The sequence below is a fragment of the Galeopterus variegatus genome, unplaced genomic scaffold (genome assembly GCF_000696425.1).
Source record: "Galeopterus variegatus unplaced genomic scaffold, G_variegatus-3.0.2 Scaffold1328, whole genome shotgun sequence".
In the NCBI taxonomy this organism is placed as follows: domain Eukaryota; kingdom Metazoa; phylum Chordata; class Mammalia; order Dermoptera; family Cynocephalidae; genus Galeopterus; species Galeopterus variegatus.
Genome location: NW_007727439.1, coordinates 10296 through 27823, shown reverse-complemented (window position 1 = coordinate 27823; position 17528 = coordinate 10296). Strand labels below are relative to the sequence as shown.

General features: G+C 33.0%; 1 protein-coding gene across 1 annotated transcript in view; it reads right to left on the bottom strand.

The window, feature by feature from the left end:
- The window catches only part of ROBO2 (roundabout, axon guidance receptor, homolog 2 (Drosophila)), a 124576-nt gene that overhangs the window by 102274 nt on the left and 4774 nt on the right, over positions 1–17528 (bottom strand). The window contains exon 2 of the mRNA XM_008576329.1: positions 16412–16423. Coding sequence (XP_008574551.1) covers positions 16412–16423 — 12 coding nt within the window. The remainder of the gene's footprint in view (positions 1–16411; positions 16424–17528) is intronic.

The window sequence follows — 17528 nt, the reverse complement described above, 5'->3', positions numbered from 1 at the left end:
TACTGCCTCCTAATTCAATGCATCTAACACGTAACCCAGAAAGAGAAGGAATAAATCTACTAAGTGAAATTTTCTTCTACAACTATAGATAACAGAAGACTCATTCTAACTGTATGGAGAACCCAGATTTATGGACCTATTTGAACAGAGTGTGGTTTATGTTGCCTTGCATTTTCAGATTACTTGCTTCTTGCAATCTTCTTGTTACTTCTACACAATTCTACTGAATCAGCAGATATATATACTGATTTTTGTTCCATGTTTTCTAATAGAAATGATAGTTTAAATCAGTTTTACAAAATTACTTTAGGAAAATCTCTTAAAACCCTACAGTGAACACTTTTTCAGAAGAGATGTGAAACTACCAGGTATTTGTACCAAAAAAGACTTAAGGTTGATCTCAATCATTTGTAATATTCTGGAAAAATTATGCTATAAAAGATTTAAGAATCAGTGTATAGTTATTTACCTCTTCATAATCTTATGAAAGAAAATAATAGTACTCATATGAACACTAGCTAAGTGAGAAGTATCAAGTCATTTAACTTGCATCTCATTATCAAAAAATAAAAACTGAATTCAGTCAAAACCAGTTATTCAACAGCCTTTAGTAAAAGTCACACATTCAGCTTATCAGTTTGTTTGTACTGCTTTGGGCCAGAAAGGATTTAAACAAGCTCACATAACTGGATAGTAAACCTTAAGTGCCAGATGCCCTGTACAGTCCTTCTTTACACAATTTTTTAAATGTAATAACTGAGAACATACAGGATTGAAATAATCAAATGAAACATCAAATGAAAGCGATGAAAACATATTTCATAGTTTTAAGCATATAATTCTCTATATTTCTATCTACTTCAGGAAAATTAACATCTGTACTTTAGATATAACTAGAGACTTTCTTGAATTTGATTTTCAAATTTCTGAAAATTTTTTGCAGATGAGTGACTTTGCTAAATGCTTTTGTAATTGAGATTCTGCAAGTTTAACACAGCTGCTAAAATACAGTCCCTGAAATAAGGACTGGCAAATGACCACATGTATGCACCCACTTTTCTGAAAAGATATGATTTATCCATTCATTCATTCAAAATGTATTGACTGACTACAAATTTTGAGACATTCTTCTTGGCACAGAAGATGGGAAGCCAAATAAAAAAATTGTTCTCACCCTATGGCAGAGATTTCTAAGTAAATATATAAATAAATAAACAGATACAGCAAAATCTGATTTGTGTAATAATAGAAAAATGCTAAGGGCATTGGGGAAGAAAATGGAACGAAACCAAATTTGACCATTTAGTGAGGAAATAAGAATAAAGATACCAGGAGATGGCTACACTTGAGCTGCATTTAGAAGTACAAGTTAAGAGTCCACTGGATGAGGAAGAGAAAGTTCACACGGGGCAGAGAGAAGCAGCACTTAAAGCACACAAGGCAGAGACCTGAGGAATTGAATTTGTTAGGGGAGTATAATAGTTTTTTAGAGTACAAGGAATCTGGGATACAGAAGTAATATAGATAGGGCCAGATAATTTACGCTAAAGGAGTTGAAAATTTGGTCCTGAAAGCTATGACAATCTGTTTAAAGATGTTTTTGAAAGAAAGATATAATCAGATTTATGTCTTGGAAAGAATCACATAGGTGATGATTGGAGAAAGGGCAGAGGCAAAGGGTTAGAAAAGCTTATTAGCAAATTGTGGCAGAAAATCCAGTTGAGAATTGTTATTCTTAATAACTGATAATAATTGTTATTCATAATTGTTATTCATAAACAGCATTTCAATAGAACTCATAGGTGATGATTGGAGAAAGGGCAGAGGCAAAGGGTTAGAAAAGCTTATTAGCAAATTGTGGCAGAAAATCCAGTTGAGAATTGTTATTCATAATAACTGATAATAATTGTTATTCATAATTGTTATTCATAAACAGCATTTCAATAGAACTCTTAAAGATCAAAGAAATTCTGCAGTATCACAACATACCATTTACCACTGATGCCAATCTAAAAAGTGCGGAAAATCATAATTTATTAAATTTTTAGCCAATAACAAAATGCTATCAGCATCTGTGTTCTTCACCCTATGAAATATCTTTTCATGTGATGTTTATTTATATCATACTTTGATTCCAAGTTGTTGTAAATGCATTATAATTATAAGGTATCCAATAGCTTCTTGTCACCAGAACGTAAGCCAAACTGATCTTGCTGGAACTGGAATTATCTTATTAGTTTTAAAGTTTAAAAAAAAAACCATACCTAAAAATGTTGAAGCATTTAACAATGCAAAAAACTGAAAGAGTAACAAGTGTCTGAACATGTACATCCTTTCCTTTGTCACCTGAAGTTGGGCCAGTAAAACGAATTGCATCCATCACTTTTACTTTTGTAGACTTTCTTTCTCTGCCCAAGATCTATATTGCAATCTTCTGTGAGGGGATATCAACTGAAGGAATTTATTTTTGAGGTTTTAAAATGAAAAACTGCATCAATAATTCTTCTGATAACACTTCACAGTTTCAGTATTTCTGCCAGGTGGCAATGAAACTGGTTTAAAAAGACAGCACTTTGCTGATGACCCCGGTGGGAGGGAGTAGACAGAGGTGGCATTTTATCAACATGGCGCAATGGCACAAAGTGCTCTATACATAAAATGGATTTTCCATGATGGCTCTGATTAATTATAAAAAAAACAATTAGGTCCTCAAGATGACAATTCAAAACACACATTTAAACCCAATGTGTATTAAAGAAATTGAGGTATAAATCCAGAAGAATACGCTGATTACAGAAATGGCAATTCTGCTATATGTTTCTATGACAGAAGACTATAAAAAGCGTATTTATATCCTCTCTAAAACCTAAAAGCATTAGACAAATCTTTTGTAACTATAATGTAATAACCTACTGGCTTAATCTGTCAAGTGATTATACCTTATTGCTTCAGCAATAACAAGAAATGAGATGAAGCAAACAAGAGTGGCACAATTCAGTGTTTAATCAACACAAGTGAAAAAACAATAGTTCTATGAGAAAAGTATGTTGTGTGATTTCCAGAGAAGTAGGCCTGAAAATAAAAAGGTCAATTAAGATTAGAGGTCTGGGACAATTCACTTGATTCTGTGCTTTGAGAACTTAAATACAATGTGCAGTAAATTAGATTTGATTTCTGCTAAATTATGCTTTGATACTGCATTCTGTCCAAGCTGGCTTCAATCAAAGTCATGCTACAGCTCTGTTATGCTAATGCCTGCTGGTGAGCGTGAGTGGGTAACATGCAAATCAGGCGGCTGAACATGAGTAGGCAGCACAGGCCATGCGTGAGGTGGGCTTGGAGATGAGGGGATGGGAGACCTAAAGGTTAATTGCATCATGTTCAGAATTGTTTCTACAGGGAAATATGACTTTCTATGGCAGCTATGAACATGGAGATAGCCGTGCAGTAGTTCGGGACATTAATAGGTGATACAGGATAGCTGCAGGTGCACTCAGCTACTCTTTCTTTGGTATAATTTTATGCCTGAATAAATAAATTTTTTGGTCTGTAATTATAAACATTTTGAACTTCACAACAAACTCAAGTAGAAATTTTTTTTTTTTTTGCTGTTAATATAGTTGCTTGTTAAATGTTAATATATTCTGTAAGCATATTTAAAAAGCATTCTCTTCCTCAATTTTCTTGAGTTAAAGATTTGCTTAGTCACAAACTGTTTAATACAAGAGTAACTAACATTAATTGAGTGTTTATTAAGTGCCGGGGACTGGGTTGAACCATCCACAGGCACTAACTCATTTAATGTTTTAAAAGCCTAAAGTTTAACTATTACCATTATGATGTAAAAACTAGTGAACTGAATCTTATGAAGGGTACACAGCTTTTTTAAGGTTAAAGACTCAGATAGGAGGAAAGATTTGGCTTCTAGTTTATTCCAATGCCATAGTTGGACTTAATGAACATTAAGTTGCTAGATTAATTCAGTTCACGTCAAACCATAATACGATTAACTGAAAATTTGTCATATCTAGTTCCAAAAAAAAGGATAAGAATTTTATGCTATAATTTTTATGCTATAATTTCCAGTATGATATAATATTTGAAAAATTATGACATAATAACTGATTTTTATTATTAAAGCAGCATAAAACCCATAATCTTGCTCTTTCTATACTACCTATAAATACAAACTTTCATAAGTACACTTTCTTCAATTCACTTTTTATTCAAAAACTTGCAGTGCTTTTCACTGCATTGCAATGCAAACCTACAGTGTTTGCGAATTATTCTCCTGGTGTAGCTTTTTGGCTTCCATCAGCTGACCCCAAATTTTACCATCTTGACACTCATTTGTCCCCAAACTAGTTCCAGCATTTCAGCAAACCAGTCTACTTTCACTCACATATGTATTTGCTCTTTCGGTTAGCCCATCCTGATGTCTATTATCCTTTGATCCATCTTGTCAACAACGATTAACCTGACCTTGTACTTGTCGTATGTTCTTTCCAATTTAAGATACTTGCCCTTGCTTGCATTGCCTTGCTTTCTATTTTTTCCCCTGCCTATGTGTCTTGCTTCCTCAGTTCAGTTGTAAGCTGTTATTGGTAGAGGGTGCAGTCTACCATTTTGCACTGAAATAGTGTCTTCATTTGGCCTAGAAAAGCCCCAAACAGAGAACAGTAAATGAATGCTTTGAAATAGGAAATTAAAAAAAAAAAGAATTCTTGATCTAAAGCAAATAATGTTTTTCCATCTCATTATACCTGAAGGATATGACACATTCCCACCAGTGCCAGTGGCTCACTGTTTCACTAATTTGGACGAAGGGAAATCAAAGAAAATAAGTTGCTGGAGAAAAAAATCTCCTGACCAATTCTGATATGCCCTTCTGTAGAAAGTTACCCCCTACACCAAATTAAAAATTTATGACCCAAATCTATAAATGAGTAGCCACCATCCCAGAGTAACAATCATAAAGAAATAGAGAATTGAATAACAATCAGTCCTAGAAGTTCCTGCAAAAAAAAAAAAAAAAATATATATATATATATATATATTTATATATATTAGTTATAGGCTTGCCTCCATCAGCAAGAAGCAAATAGTGAGAAGTTATTTCATTTATAATGAAATATAGACCAGGAGCTAGAGATGAATGTTTACTCAATTTGTAATCAGAACAGGTTGGCTTCTAATTGATACAAGATTGTTTCTTCAACTTGTTTAATTCTATTTAATTTTTATTATTTAACATTTCACTTGATTTCAAAAGAATTTCTGTTAATAATATTGGAAACACATACATAATGTCATAAAAATATTTAATTTGAAGCTTATTAACACAATTCATCTCAGAGGAAGCAATGCATTTATAATGGAAAATACAAATTAGAGATATAGGATTTAAAATAATCATTTTTATGAGGCCATTTAATCACATTTTATTCATTTGTCACTATTTTCAAGGAATATAAATGATCAGATTGCTAAATTACCTACCTTTCCCAGTAAACCTTTTTCTTACTCAGTCCATGACAAATACTGTTCTAGGCGAGTAACATGTTTTCCTTCCCAGACAGAAACTTACTTGTAGCTAATATTAAAAATTCTTATCCCATGGTAAAATACTAAAATCTGTACCTTTTCTTTCATCAATTTTCTAATATATATGCCTTTTCAATGTCAAAAAGGAAAAGAAAAAGTACTAAATGGTTTACTGCTTTCATAAAAATGAAAAAGCAAAGTAAGTAAAGAAAATAGAATGACTGTAATGAATTACAGTCCTTAGATTTTTCATCTATCTGGACTATGTATTCTACTCTTCACCCATTCAAGGTCTCACACAGACATACAAATTGCATTCAATCCTTGTCTGAGTCAAGACATGCTGCTGTTATGCAGTGATTACTCTCTGTTTCTGAACTACTCTTATAAAATTTGTTGGTGTGGGAACATTAATTTTGGAAGGTTCATAAAATATCGGAAACCCCTAAAATAAACTGTATAATAATAGAAATGGCCTTCTAAATTGCTATGTAGAAATTTGTTGGTGTGGGAACATTAATTTTGGAAGGTTCATAATATATCGGAAACCCCTAAAATAAACTGTATAATAATAGAAATGGCCTTCTAAATTGCTATGTACAGCAACTGTGAAAGAAATTCCAAGGGAGGTCAAAGGCACTGAGTTCACTGTGGTATTGTGATACACACCCAAAAAAGTATGCCTATGGTTTGCAGTGATGGTTCAGACTGTCTTGTTTCATTTATAGTCACACATAATATGCCCCTCCTTGAAATGGAACCACGTAAAAATCAAAATCAAATAATTCTATGATTATCTAGAGTGGAAAGAATCCTGTGGAAAGAGTAAACTCATTTGGCTCAAAATATCTTGCAGTTTTGGATCTCATGGGCAAACATGTAAAAGCAATGTTATAATAAACAGCTAAAGCACATTGTCATTTTGTACTTGTGTCAGTGCCTTAACATTTTTTTTAAAAGACAACACATTACTGGAAAACATCACAGTAATAAATTTGTGCTAGAAATGAATTTAGTTGTTGGTTGGCACTTTAATTCATAATACTATACAATTACTTAAAAAAAAAGTCATGGTTTTGTTTTGTATTAGCATATGAGGGTACTAAGATAGCTGACCTCTGAACGTCACCTCCTACCAGAGGGGATGCACATGAAAACAGTCCAGCATGTTACACTCTGATGAACATAATGAGCATTGTAATAGAGTTCATACTAGCAAAACAAGAGTAACTTAGTCTGCCTCCAACAGTTGGAGAAAGCAGAGAGAGAGAGAAAGAGAGAGCGCAAATGAGTTTGATTTGTTCCTTTAGATTGAGTAGGTAAGGAAGCAAGGTTGGGAGGTTGTTCCTCACAGATGGAAAAACATGTGCATTATGTTAGAGATATGAGCATCCCAGGCTGCACTAATGCACAATTACCTTCACCTGGCTTCCTTGTTGCCTTTAGCCATCCAGGCCAGACTGCTCTTTTAGTCTGCTTTTTAAACTGAGGGATTATGTTAGTGGAACCATGTATTTTTCCATGCAAATAGTGTTTACTGGCTTTAGCAAGTCCACTTTAATCCTGTAATGGTATTTCTACATTGCAATAAATAGTTTACTCATAATGTAACTAAGTTGTTCACAGATAATTTTAAGCCCTATCATGTTTCAGATTATTACAATAGATTTCTTTTCAATTACAAGTACAGGACATCATGTAACTATAAGAAATCATTCTGAGATTCAACATGCAAGTTTCATAGAACTTTTGAATTATGCATAGTTATGAAGTGAGAGAGCCCTAGAGAAATATGTCAAGATTTTAAACAATTCTGTCCTTTACCAATAGGTAGCTTTGCTTTTCTTCTTGACTTCCTGACTAAAATACTAGAAATAAAGTAATAAAATTTTGTTTTCTTTAGGGAACTGTTAGAGTGCAAGGGAAATGCTGTTAACTTAAAAACTAATTTCTAAATAAGACAATATTTACATTATTCCTGAAAGAGGGAAAGAGTAGTGAAAATAATTTTTTTCAAGATCTTAAATTACTAAATTGGGAAAACTAGACTTCTCATATCTGGAGTAGAAGGGGTTGTAAGTGTGGGCGTAAGGAGGAGAAAACTATAGCTTAAAAACAGCTCTTCAAGTGAATGGTGAGACAAGACATCCATTTTCACTCACTTAACCTGTCAACTTGCCACAACTGTCATGTCAGCACTCCAGCTAAACCACAAAGGCTGATCACATCCCATTATCTCATTTTTTAGGGAAGGCTCTTCAAGTAAATGGTGAGACAAGACATCCATTTTCACTCACTTAACCTGTCAACTTGCCACAACTGTCGTGTCAGCACTCCAGCTAAACCACAAAGGCTGATCACATCCCATTATCTCATTTTTTAGGGAAAGATTGCATGAAGATGCCAATCAGAAAAAAAAAAGAAAAAGAAAAAGGAAAACTTGCAACCAAGGACCAAATGTACTGATGCTGAAGGGTTGCTTAGTTAACGGAATTTTAATATGCAACTGCAATGTTTCTTAATAACATTAATTACACGCTTAGTAAGTCACCATCCTAACTCATTAGTGTCTTCTTTTTGTTGTATTTTATCTCCTACTAGCAGAATGGGGAATATGTGATTGGCCTGTTACCATTAATGTTGCTTAATCTTTTTATAGCAGTATTTAAAGCTGCTTGCATAAACATTTTCTAGGCAAGTATTACCTATGTATGCATGTGTGTGCATCAATTAACTGTACCAACATTTGTGTGCCCCTACCACATGTAAGTGTTACGCTAGACGTAGAGGCAGCAGAAAGATAAGTAGAATGCTATGCAGATGAAAATAATATCCCCAATAAATCTGGGTAGCAATATGCTGTAAGAGAAATTTAAAAAGGCATTCAGATATATTTTAACTGAAAATTTAATTTAATTTGCTAGTTTATATATTTTTAATGAATCTAATTATGTACTGTATCCTACAGCAACATTTAATATGTTTAAATAAGTAGTGTAGTAATTCAAATATCCTGCATATAACATTTAGATGTAATGCATACCTTAATATATATTTTATAGTATATATATCATTATGTCTTTTTCTGTCTACAGATTGCTGTAACTTATGAAAATGAAAATGTTTACTTTCTTAGAAGGTGTGTCTAAAATGTTAATGTGATGTATTCTGGCCACTGCCAGTGAAATTTCTTAATGCGAATCTCATAATACTGTTTTGAACCAGAGTATTTATACTATTCTGATATTAAAATCTACAATACATGAATTTTAAGTACTAAGTTAAAATGCTTAGTATTTATATTATTCCTATTTGGATAGACTCCAAAATTCATGAGTATTTAAACTTTTTGATATTTAGGTTAGGATAATGGCATAAAAGCTGATTGCTCTACTTTTCTCTACAAAATACAACAAAAGAAATTAATAATATGAAAAACACTACCATAGCCCCAGACTGTGAATTATGAAGTACTCCTGCCAAATACACTTAAGTCTGAAGGACTATGAGGAAGCATACTGACACCAACATATCTAGCCTGAATAATCCTCTATCAATACCAATTTCACAAAAATTATCTGCCAGCATCGTGAAAGCCCATTCCATGATCCTTTGATAGGAAGAAGAAGATCTAGAGTCAAGAGTGAGACTTGGGAAATATGAGACATGATTTGTAGAAAACTGGCTAAAATCCAGAAGGCAGGGCAAGAATCACTGAAAGAAAGAAAAAGCATGTCTACTGTGTTTGGTAGAATTCTAAGTTGGCCCTCGACCTTCATTTCTCAGAGTTACTCCCAGGATTATGTTACGTTACAAAAGGGATTTTGACAATATGATTAAGGTTACTAATCAGTTGACCTCCTGACAGGGAGATTAATCAGGTGGACCTAACCTAATATCATAAGACCTTTAGATCAGGAAGTTTTCTTTAGCTGATATCAGAAGGAGAAGTCGGAGAGATGCAAAGTACACAAAGGATTCAAGGCACTTTTGCTGGTTTTGAAGGTTGTGATGGCCTTGTGAGAAGGTTGGAGAGTGACTTCTAAAAACTGTGCATGACCCTGCCTAGCAGCCAAAGAAACAGGGACTTCAGTCCTACAACCCCAAGGAACTTATTTCCACCAACAACCTGAATGAACTTTGAAGTGGATTCTTCTATTCTGGAAAATCTCCAGAGAAGAGCTCATCCTAGTCAATACCTTGATTTTGGCCTGAGATTCTATGCAGAAAACCCAGTTGAGCCTGTCTGGACTTTGGACCTATAGAACTATGACCTAATAAATGACTGTTGTTTTAAATTGCTCAATGTGTGGTGATTTTTTATGCAGAAAACTAACATACCTGAAAATCACCTTTCTTATGAAGTAGGGAGTATGAAGAAAGATGAGGAGATTTCATTTGAAAATTCAGAAAGCTTATAACTTAAAAAGGTCAGTAACAATAGAATATTGAAAAGAAAATGACATGCTTTTTGACAAAATATTCAAGACAACATTCCAAGTGGCTACTGAATGACCCTGATTCTTTCCATTTACTCTTCTCCAAACATGCAAGTTAACTATATAAGTAATAATTAGATAGGGACCAAGTCAGAATCTACTTATAACAAAATAAAGCAAACCATACATTAACTAATTGCTTATTTAATTCATAACAGAAAAGAAACATAATCAATTAATCAAAGGCACACAAAGAAAATATATCTTCGAAGAATTACCCAAAGATACACAGACATACTTTACAATAAATAGTTGTCCAGAGTCTAACTGTAATTATATGCAACAGAGTCTCTCTTTAAAAAAAAACAAAAACAAACTCAAAATGGGTTGGGGGCCGGCCCGGTGGCGCACTGGATAAGTGCGCCGCTTGGGAAGCGCGGCGGCGCTCCCGCCTGGGGGTTCGGATCCCACATACAGACCGGTTCCCGCTCACTGGCTGAGCGAGGCGCGGGAGCAACACCAAGGGTTGCAATCCCATTGCCGGTCCCAGGTCCGGTACGGGGGCAACACTGAGGGTTGCGATCCGTTGCCGGACACGGAAAAAGACAAAAGACAAAAAAAAAAACAAAAAAAAAAACTCAAAATGGGCTAAAAGACAAGCAGAAATGAAAAATATCTTGTAAGGGTTTAGCAAAGAAACAAAAGAGAAATATTAAAGAAGTAGAATATATTTTAGAAACAAGAAATAATAATAATAATGGTTACTGAAGAAGTCAGGGAGGTAATAAATTGGCATGAAGAAATCATACAGTATGAAGTAAAAATGATGACTGGAAAAAAAAGAAATTATTGCAGAGAAGTTGATAAATAGGGAATTTAGACAAAGGAAAACCAACATTAAGCAATATATTTGAAGAAAAGAAGTGAAACAGAAAAAAATATTCAAAGATAAAACAGAAGAAAATGCTGTTGAAGTAAAGTAAATTAAAGCATGAATCTGCAGATTCAAGCAGCTTGTTGTATCCTAGGAATATTAGACACAGGATGATCAGCACCAAGATACAACTCAGCAAAATTACTTAGAATAAGGAACTACATGAGCATTTATTTGGTATAGTAAAGGGCATTCCAGCCCAGCAGGAAAAAACTGTTTTGTAAGCTTCAGACTTCACTACCATTCAATACCAAGAAAATAGAACATTTTCACTAAGTTCTGAGTGGAGGGGGATGGGGTGGAGTATGTCTCAATAATTTTATGACTAGACTCCACTACAGAGCCAATCTATAGACATTGGCAAGCACACAAGGCTAAAACCAGACCTTTAGAAAGAAAACATACTTACTTTTCACTTGAAAAATTACCATTAGCTTAAGATACTTTAAATATTTCACATTATGGAAATTCTGTTGGAATATACAAGAGAAAACAGAATGCATTTATCTAAACCTATCATTTAATCAAATATATGGAGCAATGGAAAATGTAATGCTTAATAATAATTAAATGAGACTCTGCATAAAGTAGCTAATTAGTGCCAAGTGCAGGAAACATTAAGAGCTTACAGGAGTGTGATGATCCTCTCCGGTAACAACGTGTCCAAAGAAGAAGAGATGTGAGAAATAATCTAGGTCTCTTCAAAGTGGCACTCAGATCCCCTTGTGCAGAGAGTGCATTTCAACATGACAAGGTTCATACACAATACCTACATGTTTTCTAACTTAAAACATAACTGGAATATTTCCAATATTAAGTTAAATTATATACAGCATATTAAATTTTCCAAATTTCAATGATGGGTGGGGGATGGGAGTGTAACATTATTCTTTCAGTAATACCTGATATATAATTTGCCCTAAATGAATTTTTCAATCACTCACTGTAGTGGATTGAATTATGTTCCCTCAAAACTCATTGAAGCTTGAATTGTGTCCCCCAAGTTTTATGTATTAGAAACTTAGCTCCCACTGTGACTGTTAAGAGGGTGGGAAATTTTATTATGGTAACTGAAAGGTGGAGCCTTGAAAAGATGATTGGATTATAGGACCATGCAGTAGTGAATGGATTAAAAGTGGTGGTCATGGGCGTGGTTCTGAGGGCTTTGAAAGAAGAGGAGAGTCTGTCTTTCTCTCCCTCTGCTCTCTCTGCTTCCACCATCTTGCAACCTGAGACCCCTGGGTCACTGCTGCCACCACCAGATGGACTTTGGACTTCCTGGCCTCAGAAACTGTAAGCAATAAATTTTGTTTTCTTTATAAATCATCCAGTTTTAGGTACTTTGTTATAAGCAACAAAAACGGACTAATACACTCACTTTTTACTGGACTTCTTGGTGGCCTCAAGAATAAAATGCTTTAGAGTATGCTAGAACTCTAACTCCACTTCAACTCATAAAACAGAACATTCAAAAATGAGGATATACATATTTTTTGTGTGTTTAGGTAGTTAAAACATTGAAAATAATATGTCCTTAAAGATTTGTTTAGAATAGTGTCATCTTCTTTAAAAAGATAATTCAAAAACGTGGAATTTTGCCAAAAACATTTATTTCTCAATACTTATAAATTCTTGTGTGGCCAATTATATTCTTCTATCATAAGAAAACATACTTTCAACTTACCAAATTAAAAAATACCGAGAAGTTTCCATAAAGTTGTGTATCATCAGTTTGCTTTTGATATTTTAAACAAGTTCCACCTGACATGCTCAGCTCTTAGTTTCCATACTCGAGGCTATCAGCAGCTAGCATATGGTACACAAGATATAAAAACGAAGCAAGACTCAGCTCCACAAACAAGGCAGCTGGTAGATTTGACAGTTCTTTTCCAAATTACTCATCATGTTTTGAATTGCTGCTAGGAAAAAATGTGTTGCCCATCTCTAAAATAGATGTTCTTTTTTATTTTTAAGCTTGGAAAAGGCTTCAATAGAAAAATAAGACAGATGGGTATAGGAAGCAGGATATTTATCCCTATTTAGACCATTTTCTTCTGTCAGTTTCCTAATCAGAAGAGTTTTCCAAATAAACAAATGAATATTTCAGCATTCATAGCTAACTATGTCCTAGGATGTACTTTTGCTTTTTATATAAAGAATGCCTTTGGAACAATAAAACATCAGTCAAAACCACAGGAAGGGTTGGTGGATTTTTAATTATCAAAGTAGCATTTGTCTGGATTTTGTGGTAAGCAGCAAATATGGAAATTGGATTAAAGGGCTCTTTGTGAAATGTTGGTGACGATACAGACGAGTAAGTGATATCTGGAAAGTACTTCTCTCCAATGGCAAGTATGTGACTGTCTACCATCAATAATGTTTCCCATACCAGGGAGCCTCTAAATCAAGTCTTCCAAGAATCTCCAAAGAACAGGCCAGAAGCTGTTTATGCCAACTGTGGATTGCATAGAGTTGCAAATATTTTAACTCAAATACAGCTCTTAAGAGTTATCCATTGGGACAAAACTGCCAGTTTGGGTGTTTATAATGATTTCTAAATGGGGCTTTCCACACACACCGCCAAGAAGTTTCGTTTGGTATGAATGTAGTCATTTGTTTCTATACGTATTCTAGAACGTGAATTGATTTCTACTTTTCTTTCAAAAGCTTTAGACAGAAACTACTTTCAGAATTTTCTCTAAACTTTCAATACTTGGTACATATTTCTTCACATAATTTATATTGAAATTAAAAGCTGGGTTTTCTTCCCACTTTATGGTCTACTTTGTCGAATTCCCTTTTTGCAAATGCTAAGAGCTTCAAAATTGAAAAATTTGCTGTTTAATGCACTAACAGATATGAGGAATAATGTAGTTTTTCTGTGACTTGAATATTTAATTTTTTTATTTTACTTGACTTGTACGTTCTGACTCTACAGTAAAAGTTCAAGTACCTATAGTTTCTGAATTAAAATTGATGTCAGAAGTTGACGCAAAGAAAAAGCAGGCTAATTTCCTCATTATGAGTCTCTTCTTTGGTAAGCTGATAAAAACATATCCAACATTCAGTTTCCAAAATTAATAGTAGTTGTCAAGTTTAAAGTATAGTTCTTCATATTTCTGAACATTGTCATAAGTCATTCGAGATAGGTTTATGAAATGACAGACTTCCCCAGAATAAAATACAATGTGTCAAGAAGCTATTCTTTAGTTCCAATCCAATGGGAATTTAAGAAATCATTTCAAACAAGAATAAAAAATGGAAATAACTCTTGAAATGCCTTGTAGGTGACAGATACATTTCAATACTCTGTGTACATCACATTTTTAAATCAATGTTCTTTTTTCTTTGTTGAAAGGTTTTTAAATATATTAGAAACTATTAACATATTGTTTTCTGTTCTGGAACTTGTAAAATAATATAAATCAAATGGTCACGGTATATCAGCATAATTTCTATATATAAAGATCGATAAATTAAATATAATTTTTCTTGTTCATTTGAGAAGTCATTATCTTACAATGGCAATTGCTGTCATTGCTAAAATAACTTGAATTTTTAGATACCTCATGTCATCCTTTTTAATGACAATAGTCTTTTTCTTTTTATATTTGCTGTAAAAATCATGATGCTTAGAATCTTAAAATAACTTCTAAATAAGGTTGCACAGTTTTTTAACCATCAAGCATTCCAGAAAAAGGTCAGATCATTATAAATATTTTCACTTAATATATATTATATATAATCTACTATATTATATATAATTTTTATTTAAATCTTTCCATTTATTTTTCATACTCACATATATAATACAATGCTTTCTTATTTGACAAATAAATGAGTCAGTCTCTGGATTTGAAACCTAGTTCACAGATATTGAGAGGAAATCTGACAGAGTGGTTGTGTCGCCTACTATCAGCTCTTTGTCTTTTCTTGTGTCATCTCATTCTTTCCCATTCTCTTTTTAATTTTGGAATGTTATCCCATAGACACGTAAAATTATCATTAATAGAAATTCTTAACAAGTACAAGACAACAAGGCTTAAAAATTACAACATATTCCTCAATTTTCAACAACATCAATTGCAAAAAACCATGATTGATTTAATAACTGTGTTTCAAGGAAAAAAAAATGTGGTGTGTTTCAATTAATTTTAAGCCATAACTATATTTCAAAAATATTGAAATGGGAAATTATATATATACATATATATGTCTCAGGAACTAGAAATATGTTAGCCAATACTTGCATACAAAACCCTTTTCACATATATGATTAATTTTAAACTCAATTCATTCCTGCAACAGCTTTGATAAGCCAGTATTATTATCTCCATTTTACAGAGGAGGTGACTGAGTATCAGGGATATTAAATCACTAATCAAAAGGAAGTACTGCTCAGAAAAGGCAGATCAGAAATTCAGATTGGGAAACCAAAGTTCTATTTACTGTACTTGCTATCCCTGTTAAGAATATACTGTATGACTATAAAGTCTGAATGTTTCAACCAAACTCATAACTTTTTTTGTGAGTTTGGACCAATATACATCAAATGTCAACAATGTCAAACCAGTATATTAAGAAAACTTTTGAAAGTAGGTGGATAAATAAAGTACTAAAAATATTGAATAAGTTATGATTAAAGTATCTTGTTCAATGTACTAAGTTCATCAATTCATTCATCCATTTATGCATTCATCTATTCATTTTCCTATGACAAAAATACCAAGATTTCTCTTATTTAAACATATTTATTGCTGGGTTAAACAAAACTTTAAAAGAGATGCAGAAAGATTATTGAATCAATGAATTTGAAAAGATTTTATCTTCCAAATGTTTATAAATAATTACCACTTAAATTTCTACAAGTGCAAGCTGTTAACTTATTTCAGTTTTGCAAAGCCAAATGAAAGACGAAATATATTAAAACCAGAAACCCTAAGTTTTCATGCCAAAGAACACAGCTCATGCCTCCCTTTCCCACTAAGAATGAGTATTTACCTGCAATAACTTGAAGCATTCTATTTAATTTTGTTTAAATAGGCATGCAAATAATAAGTATGCAACAGTTAAAAATACCCCTAAAAAGCTGAGACTCTATGTAACTTAAAATAAAAGTGCATGAAGCAATAGAACTTCTTAATTTAGTTTGTAACCTTTTATCTAATATCAAACATAACCAATAATAATTTTATACATGAGAAAAAGGAAAATGTATTAACTTAAGGAAAGTCAGCCGTTTATAAAATTAATCATTCATATATTCTTTCATATAAAAAGTGTTACCTACTCATTGCTATGTAGCAAAAGTTATTACAAAATGGTTTATCAAGTAATTAAAAAAATTAGGAGCAACTTTTAACAGCAGATAGTCCCTCAGGTAATATTTTAACATGGGTGAATAAATATATTTCATTCTATCAAATCCTACTATGCATGAATTATGAAGCATTGTACAAGGCCATGCTAAATGGATAGAAGGATGGCTACTTACCAACAGGGCGAGCTGTAGACATTACAATGGTGTGGTGAGAACATAAAAAAGGAATTAAAAAAAAAAGAAAGAAAAGAAAATTATCAGAATGCATGATGTGTAATGTTACACTTAAGTATGGACAATAGAGTGATTTCTAGTCTCATAATTCAAGTATGAACAAGATGTCTGAGTTTGATAAAACTGAAAGTTGTAACTATAATTCTAAGAAAATTATTATTTTGACTCTGAGGATTGACTATAAACAATTTGAGAGATATTTTAGGTAAAATCTTATCATCATCACTTACTATAGTTATTATTTCAAAGTGTCACCCCAAAGTTAAAAACCTGATAAATATAACTATTCAAGTCACAGACTAGCAAATGTCATGTCAATAAAAGAAGGCCTCACTGTCTGATTTAAATAGCAATTGGATTTTAAGCATGGTTAGTCAGATCCATTACAAGGACTACAGAAAAGCCCCTGACGCTGCTTTTCAGTCAGTAATAAGTTAAGATCACATCACTTTTCATCCGTGGACAGGGTGAATGAAAATATAACAAATAGGTTGGAACATCCTTAGAGATTTCAACCCAGTAGCTCTCTAACTACTGCTAAGCTTTTTTCTTCTTTGGCAGAGGGCAGGATACAGTGACTGACAAGTTGATTCTTGTTCACACTGAGAATGGCTTTCAAACTGCTGTTTCAACAAATTATTATTTTTTTTTTATTAGACCATAACTTTCAATCACTGAAATCAGTAGTAATAGGCTGTCCCTGTTAATAATGTGCAAAAATTTTAAAAGATACACATGGGCTTAATAATACTTCCTTTTAAAAGAATAATGCCAAGTCGGTTTATGCAGTAGACCATCGTACATAAAAGCAATGGACAAATATTACAAAACATTATCCAAATGAAAAAGAAATATATTTAGTAGCATTTGAACTTTAATCAAATCTTACATTCAAAACCTAAATTTTTTCAACTAGTGTTTTACCCATGTCCCAGTGGGTATAGCTCTAGTGCATGTGTAATGTGACTCTAGACTGTATTGATAGTTTTGTGTTGTTGATGGCTCTTTGGCACGGTGAGATAGATACAGTCATTGAAAACATATTTATATTTATCCA